The sequence below is a fragment of the Bos javanicus genome, chromosome 6, assembly GCF_032452875.1.
Source record: "Bos javanicus breed banteng chromosome 6, ARS-OSU_banteng_1.0, whole genome shotgun sequence".
Classification (NCBI taxonomy): Eukaryota; Metazoa; Chordata; class Mammalia; order Artiodactyla; family Bovidae; genus Bos; species Bos javanicus.
The window spans coordinates 102,689,209-102,713,910 of NC_083873.1; the positions used below are offsets into that span (position 1 = coordinate 102,689,209).

General features: G+C 41.4%; 1 protein-coding gene across 1 annotated transcript in view; it reads right to left on the bottom strand.

Moving 5' to 3' along the window:
• Positions 1–3,163: 3,163 nt before the first annotated feature.
• The window catches only part of SPARCL1 (SPARC like 1), a 52,235-nt gene continuing 30,696 nt past the window's right edge, over positions 3,164–24,702 (bottom strand). The window contains exons 3-11 of the mRNA XM_061420765.1: positions 21,656–21,823; positions 20,184–21,149; positions 18,647–18,719; positions 17,226–17,344; positions 16,382–16,502; positions 14,142–14,278; positions 11,646–11,794; positions 10,380–10,528; positions 3,164–3,600 (exon numbers count right to left, since the gene is read on the bottom strand). Coding sequence (XP_061276749.1) covers positions 3,572–3,600; positions 10,380–10,528; positions 11,646–11,794; positions 14,142–14,278; positions 16,382–16,502; positions 17,226–17,344; positions 18,647–18,719; positions 20,184–21,149; positions 21,656–21,823 — 1,911 coding nt within the window. The 3' untranslated portion in view covers positions 3,164–3,571. The remainder of the gene's footprint in view (positions 3,601–10,379; positions 10,529–11,645; positions 11,795–14,141; positions 14,279–16,381; positions 16,503–17,225; positions 17,345–18,646; positions 18,720–20,183; positions 21,150–21,655; positions 21,824–24,702) is intronic.

Sequence of the window (24,702 nt, forward strand, 5' to 3'; positions counted from 1 at the left end):
GAGATACAGTACCACTGGCTCAAGTGAAATTTCTTACATATACAAATAAAGTATACAAATAAATCCATCTTGAGCTTCTACCCCCATGAGATTTACCAGGTCTTCACATGGTATGGATGCTATTACTGACAATTATAATTTCTCAAGAAGAAAATGATACAGGAAAAGTCTTGAAAGGCATTTTGGATTGGTAGAGAAAATGCACATTATGAATAAAGTCAATAAAGCAAGTCAATGTGGTCTTTACTGGCCAGCAGTTTCTGAAAGTAAACTTTTTATGATCTTAATTCACATTTAATTCAGATTAACTTACCTTAGGAGTTTCAAACCAAATCACTGTACTCTGAAATTGAATTTTGGAAGAAAAATCAATTTCATCATATTCCTATTAAGACTTGTCCCCAGCATCTGAAGCAAGTTGTATCTCTTGATACGCAAGTCACTCTTCAACTATTTTACCACATATGTACTTGAAACAACTCAGATTTATCTTTGTGCCATTTCACTTTGCCTGAGTTTAGACAGCCCATCTCCCTTTCCCCTCTTCACGTTTCTTCTTTGTATTTTTCTTCCTTCTGCATTCAAACCCTCGGCTTTTTTTCTTCCTTTGAAAAGTGGACCTATTCATTAAATTATCCAACACAATAACTTTTACCAAGTGCAATAGAATCAGTCCAAAGTATACTGTGTCTTTTCAATTACCTTCACTTCAAATGGTCCTTGGGCAACAAATTCAAAGAGCTGTGTGATCTAGAATCTCTATGCCCATCTCATATTTAAGCCATATTGCTAATGCCTTTGTGGTCATGGGTAATATGAGTCACAGAATTTGAAGCTAAATTGAATAATTGGTTCTACACTAGGAACACCAATGTCTAAAGAATTTAAATTACACAGAGATAGGCTTAAAGACTGATTACTGAGAAATAACTTAATCTCCTTGGCTGGGATTAATGTCTTTATCGCAAACAATTCACAATAAAAAAATTGTGATTATTAAGGATATTAAAATGCTTTTACAATATATCATCCAAGGCAGTTTTACCTGTGGGAGCCTTAACTAATAACATGTTTTAAAATTCTAAAACTTTCTATTATTAAATAATATTTTTATTTCAAAATGAAAGTTATTTTCAAATAAAACATTTTTAGTGAATATTTAGGTAGTATCCTTAGCATTAAAATCACTTTCATTATTTAAAAACATTTAAAATACTTAAAACATTAAAAATAGTAAATCAGGTCTTTTAATTTTACTGTTCTGAGCAAACGTGCAATTAGAAACTTGGTTTCTAATTAGTTAGGACCTTCCGTGATATTTCTATGTAGGCACGCATAAATAACATTTTGAATTTGGGGATAATTTCTAAATTTATTTCTGTAGTTGAAAGAAATTATAAACAATGCTTAATTAGATTTTTTAATGTATTCTTAATTGAAGAATAATTACTTTATAATATTATGTTGGCTTCTGCCATACATCAACATGAATCTGCCATAGGTATACATATATATCCCCTCCTTCTTGAACCTCCCTCCCACCTCCCACCCCATCCCACCTGTCTAGGTTGTCTCAGAGCCCCAGTTTGAGTTCCCTGAGTCATACAGCAAATTCCCACTGGCTAGCTTAATTAGATTTTGATTAATCACAGTGAACTTAATTATTTAGACATGACCTGGTGTGATGTGGTCTGATTAAGAACAAGTTAGTCATTGAACTAAGAAAAGAGATAATAAATACAATTTTGATTTAAAAAAAACAAAACTCTTCTACAAGTATCCTTCAGATAAAACACCCACGGGAATATTCTTTCAGTGACTATTACAAAAAGCCTCTAAATAACAACACAGTTTTGATTATTTGAAAAAGACAATTGTGTTGACATATTCCATTTCAGATGGGAAATGTGGAAAATTCCCCGTGGTCTAGTGGTTAGGACTCTGTACTTCTGCTCCAGAGCACAGGAGTTCAATTCCTGTTCAGGGAACTGAGATCCCAAAGGTCAAGTTGCATGGCCAGGAAAAAAAAAGGATAATATGTAAAAGATATTTTATATTTAAAAAAATATATGGTAAGTAGATATTTAACTGGGTGACAGTTTTTTTATTGCCTTGTTCCAGCCCTTGTTAAACTTTATTTTGGTATCTTCTTTGTACAATCCGGCTTTTACTGTATTAATAGTTCCCAAAGAAGAGCTCAAATAAAGATACCAGCTTTCTCTTAGGACACATTGTCTTGCTATCAAATGACTAGTGGTGTTCATCTCTGACTACACGACATCAAGACTCCTCAGGGCCCTTCACTGTCTGTTATCTTTACAGTCTCTTTATTTTGAGGACATGAAATGTGGAGAGATTTTGCCGGGCCTCCCTTTTATCAGACACACATGCACACCCGCACAGAAGCTAAAATTAGTTGTATCAAGCAGTGTATAATCATCCTTATTTTAAACTGACTTTGGTGAAGAGTGCTTGGCTTTAGTTTTTTTCTGTTTAAACTTAAATTATGACAAAAAACATTGATGAGCAGCTACCATTTAACAACTGAATATTTGTTTGCCATAGGAAACATCCCCCTCAACCACACTCACACTCTTTGTTTTTAATTTATTTATTTTTAATTGGAGGGGAATTGCTTTACGATATTGTGTTGGTTTCTACCATACATCACCGTGAATCAGCCAGAGTTATACATGTGTCCCCTCTCTCTTGAACCTCCCTCCCACTTCCCACCCCTTCCCACCCCTAGAGGTTGTCTCAGAGCACCAGCTCTGAGTTCCCTGTGTTACACAGCAAATTCCCACTGGCTGTCTGATTTTACGCATGGCGATGTATATGTCTCAATGCTGCTCTCTCAATTTGTCCCACCCTCTCCTCCCCGCAGTGTGTTTACAAGTCTGTTCTCTTATGTTTGCGTCTCCATTGCCATTAGAGTCACTTCTAATGAGGTGGATGAACCTAGAGCCTATTACACGGAGTGAAGTAAATCAGAAAGAGAAAACAAACTAGAAATCTAGAAAAGTGGTGCTGGGTGAACTTATTCTCACTTTTTTTTTAAGTAGTAGGTTTTAGAAAGTGTGATTTGATATGAACTATGAGCCCTGGCTTGGTCATTCACGTATAATTATTTAACTAAATGACTGTAAATAAACTTGAATAAGCGTTGGATGTATATGGATTTTTATTAGGATATTAAGATATTGACAATAACACACACCAGTAACAAAGAAACTTATTTCACTTTTTTGAAGTGCAGATGATACTATGGAAAAAATGAATGTATTTTTTTAGCTTTATAATCTCTAAGTATATTAAAAATGGATGCAGAGAGTAATGAGTTAAACTCCTGTTCACAGTGTACAATATTTTACATATATTGACTCTTTAAGTTTAAAGTTTTATTTCTAAAGCTAATGGTAAATGCCCGGTGCCTATACTGTTATCAAGCAGTTACTCTCATTATCTTCTCAGACATGCAAGAATTTTGCTAAATATAAATCTACAAGTATCACATTGGATATACTTCAGAAGTGGTCAGAACAAAGGAGGAGGCTGGGTATTTTGAGTTCATTCAAAACAGGAGATTTTCATCTATGTCTTCTGTAAAAAAACAAACATAAAACATGCTTTTAGAAAGTAGTCAGAGCAGTAACATAAACAATGTTAGAACTAGGGCATCAGAGAAGCCATGAATAAGGCAGTACGACAGTGGTTCTCAGTCCTGGAAGGGTGTTAACATCACCCATGAAACAAAAAAATACATATCCTCGGGCCTAGCTCCTGGCCTCCTGAATCAGCATCCCTAGGGTGGACCAATGACATGCATACATTTAGGAAAGCTCTGCAGCTGGTTGTGAGTTCCTCGGTGGTTCAGCAGTAAAGAATCTACCTGTAATGTAGGAGACACAGGCACATGTGTTCCATCCCTGAGGCAGGAGGATCCTCTGGAGAAGGAAACGGCAACCCACTCTAGCATTCTTGCCTGGGAAATCCCACGGACAGAGGAGCCTGGTGGGCCCAGTGCATGGGGTTGCAAAGAACTGGACATGACTGTGCAACTGAGCACACAGGTAGTTCTGATGTAGGGTCAGAACCACTGATAGAGGAGGCTGAGGGGAAACCCAGCCAAGAACTGCCAAATAGTAAGTCTCCTACATATGAAGCTTCAAGTTGCGAACTTTCAAAGATGTGAACATGCATTCTTAAGTCCAGTCACGTAAGTTCGTTCGTATCTGGTATACATTGTCACATGCGTGCATCCTCTACAATTAGCTATGGTTTTGTGTACTTTACTGTGCAGCACTGTACAGTACCTTTATTTCAAACCCAGGATGTCCAGAAGCAAGCGTAAGAGCAGTTGTATGTAGCTGATTGTATTAGACGGATACCTAGGCACATGTTGTTGGACTTAACGAACCAATTGAACGTGCTCTGGGAACGGAACTCATTCGTATGTAGGGGACTTACTGGACTAATCTATAAGGGTTGCTGAGATATAACCCAAATAAATAGAAGAATACATGAGTTTGGACAAGCTCTGGGAGTTGGTGATGGACAGGGAGGCCTGGCGTGCTGCAATTCATGGGGTTGCAAAGAGTTGGACATGACTGAGCGACTGAACTGAACTGAAACCTGTCTGGAACACCAGGCAGTTTCCCTGCCTGATGTCAGTCTTCATCTTGCCCCAGAGAGGGGAAGAGTACAGACTTCTGGTGTATTTCTCTTGAGCACTGGCTTCATTTGTAAAGTTGGGATAATAGTCTGCTTACTCATAAATTTACTTATATTTGCACTTATACTTTTTGTCTTCTTTCTGTTGTTTGGATGAGAGATGTTCCTTCTATTGTTTAGTCGCTCAGTCGTGTCTGACTCTTTGCAACCCCATAGACTGCAGCGCACCAGGCTTCCCTGTCCATTACCATTACTCCCAGAACTTGATGAAATTCATGTCCATTGAATTGGTGATGCTCTCTAACCATCTCATCCTCTGCTGCCCCCTTCTCCTTTTGCCTTCAATCCTTCCCAGCGTCAGGGTCTTTTCCAATGAGTCATCAGGTGGCCAAAGTATTGGAGCTTCAGCACCTGTCCTTCCAATGAATATTCAGAGTTGATTTCCTTTAGGATTGACTGGTTTGATCTCCTTGCTGTCCAAGGGACTCTCAAGAGTCTTCTCTAGCACCATGCTTCTCTAGTTTGAAAGCATCACTTCTTCCGCACTCAGCCCTCCTGTTGACTTGGAAGCGAATCCTCTGCCTGTGTTCAGGGTCTCTTCACCCCCATTTTCCTCTTTTTTTCTTATATCCACAGTCTTTCCTTTTCCTTCTTTTTTTAACCAGGTCCTTCCCATTAATGTTTAACTATGCTGCATATCCAGCCTTGAGAGCAGTGCCTGGCACTGTGCAGACTACCAGTAAAGATTTGTTGAAGGAAGGAATGAATGAGTGAGAGCTCAAGCCTCTTTTATTCTCGGAAATGCTTCTCTCAACTCTGTATCCCTCTCTAGCTCATTCCTGCCTTCAAACCTCCTCCCTTTAGCCTTTCTCGTCACCTCTTCTTTCTTACTGTGTCTGGCTTTCATCTTGACCGTTTCACAAAAACAGCTCTTCCAAGGCTACTGAGGGTATCCTTATTTCTACATCCATTGGAAATTCTTTTTAACTTTACTTGACTTCTCAGCAGCATGTAGCACTGTGGTCTCCTCCTCCTCTTTGAAACACCTCCAGAGATGTGGCCCTCTCCTCTTTTCTTTTTCCTTGCAGGAGCCTCTTCATTCTCCTTCACGAACTCCATCCTCCTCTGTCCATTGTCTGGGTGTTGCTCCTTGGTACTCAATGCAAGACCCTTTCCCATGTAACTCGGCACCTTGTCCTTAGGGAATTGATTTCTTTTCCTGGTATCAGTTATTTTCTGTATGCTGGCAATCCCCAAATACATATTTCAACTCCCCAACTCTGTCTTGAAAAGCAGACCCATATATTCAACTATCAACTGTATGCTGTCAGGACTTGAAAACTCAATGTGTCCCAAATGGGATTTAACATTTTCCCCAAGCCAGCTTCTGTTCTTGTGCTTACTGTTTCAGTGGAAAGTACCTCTCCTTGGTCTGCCCGGCCTGAGCCAGGAACCTGGGCACTGTACCCCTCTTCCTCTCAGGCTCTCAACTGCCGGCTTCCCACCTCCACGTATTTCTTATCAAACATTGTCTTATTATTTCTACACACTATACATATTGAATATGTTTGTATTCTCAACTATATCTTGAATATGTTGATATTTAAAAATATATTTGAGGGGACTTCTCTGGCAGTCCAGCGGTTAAGACTCTGTGCTTCCAACACAGGGGCCATGGGTTCAATCCCTGGTAGGGGAACTAAGATCCCACATGCTGCGTGGCCAGGCCAAGAAAATATACAAATAAATAAAAAATAAAATAAATATAGTTGAAATATGTTTACTTGTCTTCCCCCCTCCACTGCTGCTGCTGCTGCTAAGTTGCTTCAGTCATGTCCGACTCTGTGCGACCCCCACTACAACTGCCCTAATTCAAGTTCTCATCAGTTTTTTGCCTGGATTTACCACAAGGGTTCTCTGGCTTTTCCACAATGTAACCAGAAGAATCTTTCTTAAATACAAATCCAGTGAAATCACTGCCCTGTTTAAAGCACTTTGGTGATCCTCCAGTACTCTGAGGATAACGTCTTTAACTGGCTTAGTAGGACCTGCATGATGTGACTTGTTTCTCCCGTTAGTCTTACTTGGAAGGTTTTCCTAAAGATTCACATGGATATGTGTCAGTCCATGGTATGTCATAGGTATTCAATAAATAAGACTCCTCACCTCTGCATTGAATCCCATTTTACACACAAGGAAGATGAGACTTGCTGAGGTTAAGTGGCATGCCCTAATCCGCAGAGCTCGTTAATGACAGAGCTGGAATATTTGAGCATATCTAGTTCAGAGCAAAGGGAGTTAAAATTCAGGACAACACTGGCTAACATGTATTTTGCCCTGTGGATTTCTCAGTCCTAAGGGAGTAAAGGGTATGCCTTCAAATCGCCTTTTTTTCCCCCCTAGCTGCATCCCAAATCAGTACTTGTTCCGACTGAATATTTAATATCTGCTTTATTGGCTTACTCTGCGATAAATCTTTCCTTTCTTCTAACTAACATAATCATGGCCAAACCACAGTGAACAAACAAGATCATTAGGGGCTTTGCGAGTGGCTGAACTTGAAGCTCTTTCTACTTCTCCCAGACAACCAGCCAGCACAAGGCCTGAGTGGGCCCACATGCTGAAGAGCTGCCAGAAGTTTCAAAACGAACAGTGAAGGGCAACTAGGTTCCTGAAATGGCCTCTGTTTAAATTTGCCTTTGGATCTCGCCCTTAAAATCACATGCCGTGTTAAGAGGGTGTGCATAAATATGTCCTGTCTCAGCTAAATTTTTCTCTTGATTTTGGTAGAGAGGAGCGGGTGGGGAAGCTTGGGTATATTTTGTCTTTTTAACATGGTATTTGGAAAAAACTGTGTTAACCCTTTTTAGGGATGTATGTGAGTGTGTAAGATAGATGTTAGATATCTATGAAAGTGAAAGTGAAGTCACTCAGTTGTGTCCCATCGTTAGAGACCCCATGGACTGTAGCCTACCAGACTCCTCTGTCCATGAAATTTTCCAGGCAAGAATACTGGAGTGGGTTGCCATTTCCTTCTCCAGGGATCTTCTCTACCCAGGGATCGAACCCAGGTCTCCCTCATTGCAGGCAGACGCTTTACCTTCTGAGCCACATAGATAACACATATTCTGTGTTAATAGAAGAGATATTAGAAAGGAAATTGGCATTATTTGCTTGAGTCTGGTTTTTAACTTCCCATTAACTTCCTATTGATGCTGCTGCTGGGATTCCCCATCCCTGGGATTCCCAGGCAAGAACACTGGAATGGGTAGCCATTTCCTTCTCCAATGCATGAAAGTGAAAAGTGAAAGTGAAGTCGCTCAGTTGTGCCCGACTCTTAGAGACCCCATGGACTGCAGCCTACCAGGCTCCTCCATCCATGGGATTTTCCAGGCAAGAGTACTGGAGTGGGTTGCCATTGCCTTCTCCGCCTATTGATGCTAATAAGGTGCAAACAGTATGTGGTCGCCAGTCTCCATGAAGGCCCCCAGTGAGTCCCATCTCCTGTGATCTCCTCCCACACTGTGGCAGGGTTCGACTGTGTGACAAACAGAATATGGCAGAAAAATGTCACTTCTGAGATTAGTCCTAAAAGACATTGCAGCTTCTGTCTTGGACTCTCTCTCTCCTTCCGTCTCTCTTTGATAACTTGCTCTGGAGGAAACCAGATACCATGTTATGAGCAGCACCATGGAAAGGACCACATGGTGAGGAACTGAAGGCTCCTGCCGACAGCCATGTAAATGAGCTTAGAGCGGATCCTAAAGCATGGATCCTCAGCGTGGACTCCAAAGCAGATCCATCCAGGTAAACTACCAGGGATTCCCGATCCTCAGAAACTGAGAGAGGTTTTAAACTTCTAACCTTTAGGGCAATTTGTTGTGCAGAAACACACAACTAATACACAGGGTGAGGTGCTTCTTCATTGTTTGCTCATTACAATTGTGCTTATGTTATCAGGCTTCTCCGGTGGCTCAGACAGTAAAGAATCTGCCTGCAAGGCAAGAGACCCGGGTTCAATCCCTGCATCGGGAAGATCCCCTGGAGAAGGGCATGGCAACCCACTCCAGCATTCCTGCCTGGAAAAGCCCATGGACACAGGAGCCTGGCGGGCTACAGTCCATCTGTTCTCAAAGAGTCAGACATGACTGAGCGACTAAGCTTTCACTTTCAAGTGCTTATTCATTCTTGGCTCACTACAGTTCTGTTTATTTCATAGAATAACATTGTAGAGAGATGCTTAGTTTATCCATAAATGTTTATGTTTATGGATAAATGGATGTTTATCCATAAATGACTAAATCCTCATATTCCAACTCTTTCTTTCCGATGTCAAGGCATCACACATGTGCATGAAGAATACTTTTAAAGTGAAGGCCCCACAGATTCCCTCTTTTGGGGAAACTCTGACCTTTGATGAACTTACTTTTCTTTTACTTTTTGGTTGTATATTCATCCTACATGTATGTGTGTTGTGAACATATGGGTCAAACCTCCGCTCTAGAGATTTGATGTTCACTGTTGATTTATATTCTGCAACTAGATTTGATTGGTCATTTTTGACTGTTTTTCATACCTTGATTATTAAAAGCATGGTTGCTCAAAAAAAATTGACTGTAACTTAGGAAAAGAAAAGGAAGTAGATTAAGACATAGCCTAGCAAAATAAATGTCTAAATTTAAATACCTCCACTGCAGGGGGAACACCTTTTGAATTAAAGGAGTTATATCTGGGCACAACTGGTGAACATCTTTTGTGTTGGTAATAAATTCTAAGATTCTTCTGGCATCTCTGATTTTTCAGAATCAAGCTTGCTGTTTGATTGACAACACACTGTTGTTGTTCAGTGTTGTTGTTCAACAATCACACTGTTTTTGTTCGGTCACCAAGTTGTGTCCACCTCTGTGACCCCATGAACTGCCGCACACCAGGCTTTCCTGTCCTTCACTATCTCCTGGAGTTTGCTCAAACTCATGTCCATTGAGTTGGTGATGCCATCCAACTATCTCATCCTCTGTCACCCCCTTCACCCTCAATCTTTCCCAGCATCAAGGTACTTTCCAATGAGTTAGCTCTTCACATCAGGTGGCCAAAGTATTGGAGTTTCAGTTTCACATACAATTTTTAAAGTTAGGCCCAATATTCAAATTAAGGAAGGATATAAAATCCTTCCTTCCTTGCTCAGAAGGGTAGCCTTCTGAGATTTGACTCAGCTGTTGGAGTTCACATCACTTTCTTAGGTTTAACCAATTTCTGAGACCTCAGTGCCTTTATCTCTTAAATATTCACCCATGCTACCCTTTAGAACAGGTGGCTCAGTGGTTAATAAAATCCACCTGCCAGTGCAGGAGATGCAGGAGACCTGGGTTCAATCCTTGGGTCCGAAAGATCTCCTGGGGAAGGGAATGGCAACCCACTCCAGTACTCTTGCCTAGAAAATCCCATGGATGGAGGAGCCTGGCGGGCTACAGTCCAGGGGTTCACAAAGAGTCAGACGTGACTGAGTGACTGAGCACACTGGCACAGCCTTTGGAACAGATTAAGAAATGACCTTGCAGTGGCAGCGGTTCTACCGGGGACACTGCCAGCCTGTGGCTTCTGGGTTGCAGTCTAACACACAGCAAGCAGGACCTCTCTGGGAACTGCAGGGCTTAGGGCTTGTCTGGGGGAAGAGAGCACCCCTCTCCCTGGGCTGATGATCAATTTACCTTCTTTAATTTCAAAGCAGTGGCCCCACTCCTGCAGGGTGATGTGCTTATCCTTGTTGGGGTCACACTCTTCAAAGAAGCGCGTTATGCAGTGTTCCATGGGCACGAGAGATGCTCGCAAAGGTGCGAGCTCAGAGTGGGTCAGGACCCTGCGACGAGACAAATGGCAGCCAGTTAACTGAGTAATTGATGTATGAAAAGCGGACTCTTCAGATCACCAAGGGCTTTTTTCTTTCACAAGGTTACCAAGGATGGCAAATACATAGTACGTTCATGAAAAGCTACAAAAGAAATACACTGTTTATTGGTAAGATGCAGCTTTTTGAGTGTCAATGCATAAGGTTTCCTTCTTCACTAGGAACTGTCCTCCCTCCACCCTAAATTTATCGGGATGCACCCCAAGAATCATGTTTATGCAACCTAGCTCTTACCACTGGCCTACCTGATTGTAGGCATCTGACTCAAGTGGGGTCCATCAGAGTATCTTGGAAATTTAGGATCAAGAATGAGAAAGAGGGCTTCCCTGTTGTGTCAGTGGTAAGGAGTCGGACTGTTAGTGCAGAAGACACGTGTTCGATCCCTGATCTGGGAGGATCCCGCATGCCGGGAAGTAGCTAAGACCGTGCACCACAACTATTGAGCCTGTGCTCTAGAGCCTGGGACCTGCCACTACTGAGCCCACAAGTCCTAGAACCCGTAGTTTGCAACTAGAGAAGCCACTGCAACGAGGAGCCTGTGTACCACAACTGGAGAGTAACCCCCACTTGCCGCAACTAGAGAAAAGCCCGTACAGCAACAAGACCCAGCACAGCCAAAAATATGAATACATAAATAATTTTTTTAAAAAAAGAATGAGAACAAGTTGGGACTTCCCTGGTGGTCCAGTGGCTAAGACTTCGAGTTTGCAGTGCAGGGGGCCCAGGTTCTATCCCTGGTCAGGGAACTAGATCCCACATGCTGCAACTAAGACTCAGCGCAGCCAAATAAAGAAATATTTTTTTTTAAAAATGAGAAAGAGTTGAAAGAGTCTGGGCGGGGGGTGGGGCTGGACCCTAACAAGTGAACTAGGGAGCAGAGGCATGGCCATATTCTGTTACTTTCAAAGCATCTTTGTATGTAGACTCCTAGCCATATTTGTTTGGCATTTCTGTGTTCTCCAGTGGATAGCGGGAAGTTTCCTAAATCTGTTTAGAATTCTCTTGGTATAAGCAACTCGCCATTATATCAGGGGCATGACCTAGTGATGGGAAGGTGGACAGCTTTTACCTGTCCCGAGGATGCTGGTCCAGCTCGCTGAACTGCCAGTGCACAGGATACACGTACATATGGTAGTTTTTCTTAAAGTCTCTTAAGAGAAGGTCGATGGAATGGTCTCCAGCCAAGAGTCTCTTTTCATCCAGGTAAATTTTCTTGACCTTCGAAAGGGAGAGGATCATCAGAGAATCAGACAAGTGTAATGGAATTATCATTTAATAAACTTATAAACTTTACTTGAAGAGTCATTGTAACATAACAGAGGAAAACAAAACCAGAATGTTATTTGAGAATAAATTACACGCCTTCTAACTAATCAACACTATAGCCTTTCTCCATAGAATAATAGCTAACAGTAAAAAATCCTGGGGTTTTTGAAGAAATTTAAATCTTTTTTTGATCTTTTAACCAAATAATGTCCATCATGTTTCTTAAAACAATGAGAAGGTTTGAATGAAAAGGGCTGAACTGATCTAGGCACTTAGTTGGCAAAAAGTCCTGCTCTTCCCCATTGGCATGCTCCATTCTCAATCCTCTAAGTCAGTGGTCCCCAGATTTTATGGCACCAGGGACTGGTTTCATGGAAGACAGTTTTTCCATAGACCCAGAAGAGGGAAAGGTTTTGGAATGATTGGTGGCTCAGAGGGTAAAGAGTCTGTCTGCAATGCAGGAGACCTGGGTTTGATCCCTGGGTCAGGAAGATTCCCTGGAGAAAGAAATGGCAACCCACTCTAGTATTATTGCCTGGGAAATCCCATAGATGGAGGAGCCTGGTGGGCTACAGTCCATGGGGTCACAAAGAGTTGTACACAATTGAGAAACTTCACTTCACTTTTGAGCACATTACATTTATTGCACACTTTATTTCTAGTGCCTTTACATCAGCTCCACCTCAGATCATCAGGCATTAGATCCCGGAGGTTGGGGACCCTGGTCTAAGTATTTCCATCCAGTGCCTGTTGCATCTCAGGTTAGTCTTGGTTTGATGCCACGTGATATTTTCACTGAAATGTCCCTGTTTTGTATCTAATGTTCTTTACCACAAGCACCACCTGGGAAGCCCCATAATTATGTACACATACATGGGCTTCCCAAGGCTTCCCTGGTGGCTCAGAGGTTAAAGTGTCTGCCTGCAATGCGGGAGACCTGGGTTCGATCCCTGGGTCGGGAAGATCGCCTGGAGAAGGAAATGGCAACCCACTCCAGTATTCTTGCCTGGAGAATCCCATGGATGGAGGAGTCTGGTGGGCTACAGTCCATGGGGTTGCAAAGAGTCAGACACGACTGAGCGAGCAACTTGACTTGACTTGACTTGACATGGGCTTCCCAGCTGGCACTAGTGGTAAAGAACCCACTTGCCTATGTAGGAAATGCTAGAGACAAGGGTTCGATCCCTGGGTCAGGAGGATCCCCTGGAGGAAGGCATGGAAACCCACTCCAGTATTCTTGCCTGGAGAATCCCATGGACAGAGGAGCCTGGCAGGCTATTGTGTGGTCCGTGGCGTCACAAAGAGCTGGACACGACTGAAGTGATTTAGCATGCATGTTTATAACTATATATTGTCTCTTTGCTCAGAATATAAGTTCATGACGCCAGAGATTTTTTTTTTGTTTGCTTCACTGCTGTATTGCACATGCTAAGTCGCTTCAGTAGTTTCCGACTCTTTGTGAGCCCATGGACTGTAGCTCGCCAGGCTCCTCTATCCATGGCAAGAATACTGGAGTGGGTTGCCATGCCCTCCTCCAGGGGGGTCTTCCCTATCCAGGGGTCAAACTCGGGTCTCCTGCGCCTCCTGCACTGCAGGCTTTTTCTTTCCCTCTGAGCCTCCGGGGGGTTCCTCATTGCTGTATTTCCAGCATGTAAATCAATTCCAGGTACCTGGTATACACTCAATAACTATCAGATGCTAGTTTTCCCCTGGGAACTTCTAGAACCAATATTCTGCCCTTTTTCTTCTTAATATATTACTGACATTGTTAATAATGGATTTATCAGAGGATGAGATGGTTGGATGGCATCACCAACTCAATGGACATGAGTCTGAGTAAACTCTGGGAGTTAGTGATGGACAGGGAGGCCTGGTGTGCTGCAGTCCTTGGGGTCACAAAGAGTCGGACACGACTGAGTGACTGAACTGAACTGATCTTATATCATAAATCTGTGTCTGGCCTATGAGGGCAAGAAAGAGGTTTAGATTTAAAGAATATGTCTGGGCCTGAAGATATGAACACTGAATTGAGGTCAGTAGAGCTTGCTCTGGGTATGAGTTCCAGAGCCCTTGCTAAGGCCCCTGGCCCTGTGTGTAGAAATGGGGGGGGGGGGGCGGGGTTGGTCGTGTCATGTCCCAAACTTTGGGGCATGAACAATGACCTCTACTATTGTGTTCTTCCATATGTATCAACCAGGTGTGGTTTTACAGAGGAAGGCAAGCCTTCACCATACCTCCCTCCCGCCCCATACCTTTTTTCCTGGTAGACAGACTGGGTAGCTGACCGTGGATGACTTACTTTATTTCTCTGCTTCTCGTTCAGATATCCAGAGTGCTCAGGGTTAGGTTCATAAAGCTGCACAAGGATATTCTTGAGCCAGTCTCTCATCCTTAGAGGAAACTGGGTCACTTCGAAGTCCGTACAAACAGGAATAGCTGTTCCAAACAGAAAGTACACCGATTTTAATTTTGAAGTTTTACTCCTGTCCCAGGAAAAGTCTTCATAACAGGATGCTTCACACCTTCTGGTGACTGATAGAAGCCTCACTGGTCCTCCGTCACAACAGTGGTCCTTTATCCTGCTGCCGAAACACAATCGCCAGAAGCATTGTAAAGCCATACCAGATGCCAGCGGCCTTTCAAAGATTTGATTGATCTGGCATGGAGCCTAGGAATCAGGATGCTTTAAAAGCTCTGTAAGTAACTGTGATGTGCAGCCAGGACTGAGAACCACTGCACTAGAATCAGAGAGTCGGAATTCAGAGGTGGAGGTCACAAGAGTTATTTATTAGGAGAAAAGAGAAAAAGGCAGAAGTCAGCTAATACTGTGATAATAATATTAAATCTCGACTTAAAGGAACATTTTTTTTTTTCAGATATAATTGACATACCACCCGGTAAGTTTAAGGCGTATAGCATAATGACTTTACATACATATATATTGTGTAATGGATAGCTCAGCAAGTTTGGTTAACATTAATAACCTTGTATAGTGACCTCCATTTTTTATTTCCTTCTGGTGAGAACTTTCAGAATCTACTCTCTTGGCAACTTTCAAATATATCAGACAGCAGTGCTGACCGTTATGTTGTGTATCACATCAAACATTTATTTCTCAATCCTGCTACATGTCCCATACAAGTTGGCAACTGAGCTCTGCTCATCTCAGTCTCTCTGGGGTTCAGGGTAGGGGAGACACCACCATCTCAACACGAGGTGAAGGGAGCATGGAGAGCCATACACCAGCTCACTTATTTATTTTTTTAAAGTCAGATCAGATCTTTTTTTTTTTTTTTTTAGAATGTTTTGGGATGTGGTCCATTTTTAGTCTTTACTGAATTTGTTACAATATTGCTTCTGTTTTATGCTTTGGTTTTTTGATCAAGAAGCATGTAGGGTCTTAACTTCCCAATAAGGGACTGAACCCTCACCCCCTGCTTTGGAAGGTGAAGTCTGAACCACTGGACCACCAGGGAAGTCCCCATACACCAGCTCTTGAATGCTCTGCCCAGAGCTCACAGGGATGATTTTTGCCCAGATTTCACTGGACAAAGCAACTCGTGTGGCTGCATCTAACATCAAGGGGACTGAGAAACAGGCTCCTTTCATGTGTCCGGAAGGACAGGAGAGGTTAGTGAACACTGCGCATGTGGAGAATCATTTAGCGACCAGCAGATGCAAACACAATTGAGAGTATCCTGGGGAAGGAAGACAATTTTTCAAAAAGTCTGGAAGAATAAGTTGTCATTAAACTTCTTGGCAGACTTTAACTTGGGAAGAGGACAACTAATTTAACAAAATTCCAATGATTCATCTCAGTTATTAAGTGGATAACATTACCATAGTGGTTCGGAACCCTGGCTGCACATTAGAATTGTCTAGGTTACTTTGAAAACAAATGAAAGAACAATGCCAAGGTTCCAACTCAGTCCAATTAAATCAGAATCACTTATGGTTAAAGCCTAGGAGTTATTCTTCTAATTTTTACTTTAAAAATTAATTTTATTTCATTTATTTTGGCTGCGGTGCAAGGCACATGGAATCTTAGTTCCCCAACCGTGGATGGAGCCTGCGTCCCTGGCATTGGAAGCGTGGCGTCCCAACCACTGGGCCACCAGGGAAGTCCCCATTCTTCTAATTAAAAAAAAAAAAAAAGCCTTCCCAGTTATCCTAATATACAGCCTGAATTCAGAACTACATTAGATTTTGTTGTTCATGTTGTCTGCATATATATGAGTGCTGTGCTGTGCTTAGTTGCTCAGTCATACCCAACTTTTTGAGACCCCATGGACTGTAGCCCACCAGGCTCCTGTGTCCATGAGATTCTCCAGGCAAGAAGTGGGTAGCTATGCCTCCTCAAGGGGATCTTCGCAACCCAGGGATTGAACTGGGGTCTCCTGCATTGCAGGTGGAGTCTTTATCAGCTGAGCTACTAGGGAACCTATATATATATATATGAATACATATGTATTATATATTTTATTCAGGTTCACCCCAACTTTTTTGCAACGGCAGATGCCAGTAGTAATGTTCTCTTACATTTGCAGGCTCCAAAGTAATCCAGGTGCAGCTGGTGCCCCTTTTTCATCCTCTCCATTCTGCACTTAGTAGCAAAGAGATGACAGGAGCTGGCATAGGTCTGATTGTCAGTGCCACAAACCTAGGAAAGATAAGCATAAGAAAAACCTCAAGTTGACGAATGTTCATTGGGAAAATACTGTGCTCTTTAAAGGCTGTTTAACCAACTGCTGAGCCAAAAATGTGGTCAGTTAGGGGATGCTATTAAAACCCTAACTATCCCATCTGACGCCCAAAATCAACTAACTTATACTCATGGTGATGATAATTTAGCTGATAAACACAGAATAAAAATTGCAGATGATTCCAAGGATAGAATGAGTTTTAAAATGAATTCTACATAAATGCCATTATTATTTGAAGGCACAGTTGAAATTCTTTGATTTTGTTGGTATTTGTTTCTCTTGGCTATTATTTAAATATCAGATGATAACCGGGACATTTACTTCTTTTTAAGCTTAATTTTTACATTTTTGACTGTGCTGAGTCTTCATTGCTGCATATGGGCTTCCTCTCGTTGCGCAGCGGAGGCTACTCTCTAGCTGCAGTGGAAGGGCTTCTCACCATGGTGGCTTCTGTTGTTGATGAGTTTAGTTGCTCTATGGCATGGGCATGAGGGATCTTCCCCGTTCAGGGATTGAACCTGTGTCCCCTGCATTGCCAGGTGAATTCTTAACCACTGGACTACCAGGGAAGTCCCTACATTTTTTTTTGAAACAAAAATTTCAATTGCAAATTACTTCCATTCAAATCAAATCACCCAACTGTTTGATGTCCCTTAAAGACCATTTTGTAAAATACTTACTTGGTCAAGGAGTTTTGTAGGAGGACAAGATGCTGGATCTTGGCAGACACAGTGGGGTTTTCCATGTTGATCAGCCTTGCAGATGTGTCCTCTTTTGCACTGGAAGCTCAGGCAAGAATCTAACAGAAAAATTTGGACAGGAAACATGGACAAAGCTAAATTGAGTACATAAACTCAGATTCACCCAGATAGTTCCATTTTCATGAGTAAGAGAAAATTTGGGGAAACATTAGAAATTAAAAAAATTTTTTTATTAGAGGAGTATAATGATTTTACAATGTTGTGTTAGTTTCTGCTGTACAACAAAGTGAATCAGCTGTATGCTACATATATCCCCTCCCTCGTAATGAATGTGTTGGTTTTCAAGTGGGACTCTCTGGTATGAGGCTATTTTACACAATATGCTAGATTTCTGAACAGTTTGGATTGGGGATTTAAAAAGAACAAACAGTTATTCTTGGCCACCCTGTAATGGTCATAGTCTGATACCTATAGTGCCAGGCTGTGCAAATTGGTCAAAAGGTAAATAAGCCACGAGAATTTTATTGGTTGAAATTTAAAATTTTGTGATTGGGGTGTGAGACTGAGATTGAAAGTGTTAGTCACTCAGTTGTGTATGATTCTTTGTGACCCTGTGAACTGTATGTACTTCACTGGACTCCTCTGTCTATGGAATTCTCCAGCAGGAATACTGGAGTGGGTAGCTATTCTCTTCTCCAGGGGATCTTCCTGACCCAGAGATCAAACCCAGGTCTTCTACATTGCAGGCTGATTCTTTACCATCTGAGCCACCAGGGAAACTCAAAGATTGATATTGCTGCTAAGTCGCTTCAGTCGTGTCTGACTCTGTGTGACCCCATAGATGGCAGCCCACCAGGCTCCCCTATCCCTGGGATTCTCCAGGCAAGAACACTGGAGTGGGTTGCCATTTCCTTCTCCAAGGCATGAAAGTGAAAAGTGAAAGTGAAGTCGTTCAGTTGTGTCCGACTCTTAGCAACCCCATGGACTGCAGCCCACCAGGCTCCTCTGTCCATGGGATTTTCCAGGCAAGAGTACTGGAGTGGGGTGCAATTGCCTTCTCCGAAGATTGATATTAGGTCTTAATTAAATATGGAATCTAAATTCTTAAGTTATGGGTTTGAGTGTAAATAAGGCAGAATTAATGCTTTTTCAAAGCAAAATGATTTTGAGAAAAAGAATTCTACCAGTAATATTGCAACTGGACTTCCAGTCTGTAAACACAGTTAACCATAGTTGTCTATCAGATGTGCACAGGAGAATGTTAGCAATTTATGGGAGTATTTCCCAGGGGAGGAATTGGGAGAGGAAAAATTCTGATGAAGAGGTGGGGATAGCCCAGCATGGCCCATTCCATCTCTCCCCTGATACAGTCACAGACAGTGGGCTTAGCCCATTCTCACCGACACTGTGCACCCTCGTGTTGCCTTCAGTTGAATGCTCATCTTCTTTCAGTGAGCTCTCTGCTTTCTTGGCCTGTATAATAACAAAAGCAGAAGTGGAATTATGTTTAGAGGAAAGCTGTGCCATTATTTATAGTTTCACTGTGCGTCCCTTCACAGATCTTTTCATACCTCAATCATTTTATTTTACTTCAATTATTATTAAAAAATTTTTTTCTTGGCCACACTGCATGGCATATGAGATCTTACTTCTCTGACCAGGAATTGAACCCATGCCCCTTGCATTGGCAGCACAGTGTTAACCACTGGACACCAGGGAAGTCCCTATCCCAATCATTTTAGATCTCAGAGGGAGACATGAGCCACAGTGGTGGAAAGAGACAGTAGCCCTTTGAAAACAGGATTTGTTATCTTTATTAACTGGGCTCAGTGGTGTATGTCTGGGTTTGCCCAGTAAAAGTTGGAACCAACACCAGAAGCAAAGTTGGAATCTCCCCGTTTGGTTTGGGAAGACAGTAGAAATGTGGTATTACCATGCGATCCTCTTAAGACACGATTACGTCAGTAATCTCTATGAAGCTGTTGGGAAAAGTTTTTTAGCAGGTTTCTCAAATGTAAGAAAACTCCTACCTTAGAATGGCAGCAGAGTTCTCAGGAATCAAAATGACTGTCCACCTTGCTACCAAAAAGCTATATCAGGTTCTTCTGGTAGGTTCCTGCCAGGGTTTTGCTTGAAAGCTCCAAATGATTAAACAACCAAATAACAATGTGTTTCTTCCTTTCCCCCATCCTGTTGCTGTTCCCTGATTATCATTTTGGTGCATGTCTGCTGAATAAAGTTGTGGCTGAAGTCTTTGTTCGTTGCCTATAAGCTAAGTCAACAAACATTGCTGGATCTATTATGTTAGAGGCATTTTGCAAGATATTGGTGATTCAGCCTGACTAAGCTGGTGTCTGCTCTCAAGGCATGAGAGCAGCTGTTGTCACATCTCCCATCCTCATATCTGTTAGAATTTACCTTTCTAGTTAGCACCAGGAACTTTCTGCTGCCAGTATCTGCGCCTCGGTGCCTGGAAAACCATGATACTCTAGAAGGCCTTCTCAAGGATAGATGGGAAATACTTGGAAATTGACACCTCTCCTAGTAGCTCTCAGCTTATGTAAAAGCCATAGCTCCTTCACTCTCCAAATTCGATAATTCAGAGAAACCTGCTTTACATGGTTTTACTGATGTATCACTGATTACCTTCCTTTTCTTTCCTGAATCCCTTCTCCACTCCTCTTTGTCCCTGTACCTCTCAAACACACTGCACTAAAATCCAGGGTCTGCTTCTAGGGGAACCCAAATAAAACAGGTATTTTCAGGCTAACGATGGAGATGCAGAGAAAAATACATAATTATCAAATATTTTACTAAGGTACTGAGAGATAAACACAAGAGATTGCAAGAACACAGAGAAAGGTCATGGCTATTTTTTTGTTGTTGTTGATAAAGCTAACCGCTTTATCAGACAAGCATCATTGAAAATAATCTCACCTGTTGGTTTTCTACAGTTTCACTGGAATCTACGTTCTCATTCTTCAGTGCATTTTCTATTTGCTCCTCATATTCCAAGTGATAGTACATGGACTGAGCTCTTTCATTACTCAGGAACTCCTCACTTGGGGTGAAGTCGTCCTCACTTTCATTGTATCCGGGGCCATCATCACTGTCATCCTTAGCCCCATGATTTATGGCCACCTCGTTAACATCATCAGTAGGCTCCACCAATAGAGGTTCAGAAAGGGTCTTTTTATCCATCTCCTCGTGGTTGCTGATAACTTCAGGGCCAGGCTTTCCTTCTTGGCTCTGCCATTCAGTATCTTGACTGGGCTTGTCGATTTTTGATGCAGTTTCTTCCTCCATTTCTGCATTGGTGTTTTCCTCTTCTTGTTCTCGGCTACCGTGTTCAAGTTCCTCTTTCTGCATCTTGCTTTCTTGAGTTGGTTGATAGGACTCTTCCAAAACAGCATCTGATTGGGTACTGTCTTCTTCCTGCTTGTTGTTAGAAGGCTCCTTGGGAAGCTCTGTCTCCCGTTCTTCTTCATCATTGTGGGTACCCACTTCACCTGGCTCTTTCTCTCCTTCCTCTTCTCCATTTGTGTCCTGATCTTGGTTTCCTTGATCACGTAGGTCTTGACTGTTCAACTGAGGATGGGAGTCATCTACAGGTTGTTTTTGGTTTTCCTCTGTCTTTGTGATGCTTTCTTGTTGGTTAGAATCTACAATGGAACTAACATCATGAGAAAGGAAGCTCTCTGGAAGTTTCTCCTTTTGAGGTTCACTCATGTCTTCTTTTAGGTCCAATGTGCCTTCAGTTGGTGAATACTCCAAATTCTCAGTTAAGTCACTTTCAGTTTTCTCTTGGTCCTGTAATCCCAGATTTTGGTTATAACTCTCTTCCTGATCTGCTGACTGATCATGGTTTTCCTCCTCTGACTTTAGCAATGAAGATTTTTCAGGCTGAAAAGAAAAAAGTTTATTCTTGAAACAAATGATAATGTTAATCTACATCATATTTGCAATTCATAAGCAACACTGAATAGTCATTATTCTTTTTCTTCAAACAATGTCTTATAAACTTATTTATGATGTTTTTCACATTCAACAACTATGAGTTTAACCTGAATTTGAATTTTGTGAAATATAAGAATTATGTACCACTTCAGCCCAAGAAGTAAAACTCATTAATCCTCACAATTCTTTTAGAGATTGGAAGCAGTTGATACGATCATTATCTTTTTTAAAAAAACTTTTCATTTTATATTGGTGTACAGCCAATGAACAATGTTGGGATAGTTTCAGGTGGACAGCAAAGGGAGTCAGTCATACATACACATGTATTTCTATGATCATCACCTTAAAAAAATTAAACTTAGAGTGAATAAGGTAGTCTGTTTAACCATGCTTTAAAATTGAGGCCTTTGGAGACTTAAAAAATTGTCCTAGTACATCTGTATTCCTTTTACCTTATGATGGGAATGGTCTTCTATGGATGTTGCAGTTTCCTTTTCATTTTCTGCATCTTCAACCTCTACAAGAGGGATTGCAGTGTGCTCAGATGTTTCAGCCTCTTGGAAGAAACTCAAGGAGTCAGCAGTTGGATTGGAATGATCAGATAGGAACCTTGCTTGTGTCTGAAAAAAAAATTAAAAACTGACTTGTGTTATTCATGCCTAGATGTTAATGCTTACAATTTCTAGTTATTTTTTCTTGTCATCATTGTTAGTGGTAATATATTTCATTTGTAACATCAGCAAAAAGATACTCTCTAGAATTTTTAAAGATATAAGCAAAAGTCAGAATATAATCTTAAGTGATAACAAAATCCCAGTCATGATTAAAGAAGTTATATTGCAGAGACTAGGGGAAAACAGGGCACAATGATCTTAAGAATAGCAACTTTTGGAATTATTTTCAAATTATTTCCAAAATCATTTTTGGAATTATTTCAAACTTTTACAAAGCATTTAAACTTCATGATTTTGAAAACTCTTTAGCATAAAGTCAGATTGAAGTCAGATTAATCATAGGTTATCATTGCATTGAACATTTTCTTAAGTTAATTTACAAGTGCTCACTGATAATTAGCAGAAAAAGTTATGTCTTTTATTTTGTATTTATATATATTTCCTAACACTATCAGTCTTGTATCCATTGAGAAATCATGTATAATAGTAAAAAATAATTGAATCTTGAACTAATTAATAAACTATATGAAACAGGACACCAGGTCTAGTAGGGTTGAATAGCTATTGAATATTGGTTCCTCTAGAGGAATGGTTCTATTTCTAGCAAGACTGGAGGCATAGATGAAGAGGTGGGCAGTGAGGCTTGATGGGAAAGTCAAACAACTGGACGTAGAGCCAAGCGACCTTGCTTCAAGTTTCGACTGTGCTATTTACTATCTGTCGGTGGTTTGACAAATTGTTCGTCTCTACTTTCTCATCTCTAAAGGTGCAAGGAGAAGAAATATCAAGATAAGGCTAAGTATATAACACATTTTCTGTATTTTAAAGGGATAATCCAAGTGAAAAATTACTATAGCCAGTAGTAATATCCTACAGTGGTAATAATATGAACTGTCTGGTATCTTAGGCAGGTATTTATCACAGATCTTTATTAGAGAGATATTGTGGACACTCAGATGTCAGGCAGGTCCCAAACTCAGATTTTATTTGGATTGACTCGTCTACTCCATTAGCAAGTCCTGTATTGTTGATTGTATAATATAAAGAAATATATAGTGTATGAGGTTTTCTAAGATGTGGCTTCCTCTCTTGCTTATTATCTTTTCAACTAAAAGGAATGATCTAAATAAAGTATCCAGAGAAACTTTCTTAAGAAGATCTTTTATGTGGACCAGTTTTTAAAGTCTCTATTAAATTTGTTACAATGTTGCTTCTGTTTTGTGTTTTGGTTTTTTGGCCGCAAGGCATGTGAGTTCTTAGCACCCTGACCAGGAATTGAGCCTGTACCCCCTGCAGTGGAAGGCAAAGTCTTAAACGCCTGGTGCTGGTGATTTAGTTGCAAAGTCATGTCCAACTCTTGCGACCCCATGGACTGTAGCCCACCAGGCCCCTCTGTCCATGGGATTTTCTCAGCAAGAATACTGGAGTGGTTGCCATTCCCTTTTCCAGGGGATCTTCCAGACCATGGGATCAAACCCAGGTCTCCTGCATTGCAGGCAGATTCTTTACTGATTGAGCCACCAGGGAAGACCCCTCCAGAAAAGCCCTCAGAGGAATGTGGAGAAAGAACGGTGGCCAGTTTGGCCTGATGGATGGCAGCAGTGGCTGAGGATCTTGGCTTTGTGGAGAGTTGCTCCCCTGGTCTGTGTCCTGCCTCCCCCACGCCCCCTCAGCAAGTTGGAAGAAATGCATGAAGAACACGACAGTTTATCTTTCAGGAATTTTCAAAGGCAAAATTCTGTTTCATCATTCTGTCCATGTATACATTTGTAACAACGTACCCTCTGGAAATCCCTGTGGAATCTCCTAACCATACAGAACCCACTGATTTCTGGAGAATTCAGGCAGGTGGGAAAAATGATACAATAGTTTTCATAGGTACATCATTTGAAAAGATACTTAGCTTTTTGCCCATGGACCGAATCTGCATTAAAACACGTTTTCCTAATAGGGAAACATCTGGAATATGTCTGTAGACAGGCGTGCCATTCAAACATTTGGTTCAAAGACACTTCTGATGCCTGTTTACATTTGTGATGACAGCTGCAAGGGCAATAAAACAATGGTTCTGTGGGAACTTCCCTCTATGCTGAAAACAGTGATTCCACTTCTGTAATTTCAGAGGACAATGTATAATTCCAGCTGGAGTAGCTCCTTGATACTTAAGCACGGTTCTCAGGGGTGGTCACAAACTCAGTTTTCTAAGAACTATTGGTCCGGGTGGCATGATGTTTATCCCTGCCGACACAGATGGCAACCAGAAGCTATCCAAAAAGCAAGGACAGAATCTTGGATGCAATAGAGAGGGAGGGAAGGGACAAGAGATAAAGTGCTTTGTCTGTTTTAAGAAGGTTGATTCCTTCATTTGGTGAAAAGGGAAAAAGGCACAAATCCCTTAGTTTGACTAAGGATGATATAGATCTCTTGGGAGATAGCCAAATGATCAGCCAAGCTGTAATCAAACGAAGAAACAAAGACAGCTTTCAGATATTTTGAGGCTGCTGACACAGTCTCAAACAATCTGCTTTCTGTGTGGCTGATTTATTACAGGGTGAATGCTGGGGCCAGTATATCTGGGTGTGAAGAAAAGAATGTTTTGGTCCTGTCTGCTTTCAGCATGCTTGCTTGGACATATCTCCAAGGATAAATGAGGATCTGATTAATTTATATCATTTTCCTGTGCCTAACCTCTTGGTTCCTCTTTTTATTATAGACTCAGAATTTTTCAGTCAGGATGTATTGATCTTGCAGAAACTACTACTGAAGAGTGTGGGTATTTGTGCCAAGATTTCTCAAACTGATTTATTAGATTGCTCGTATGAGTG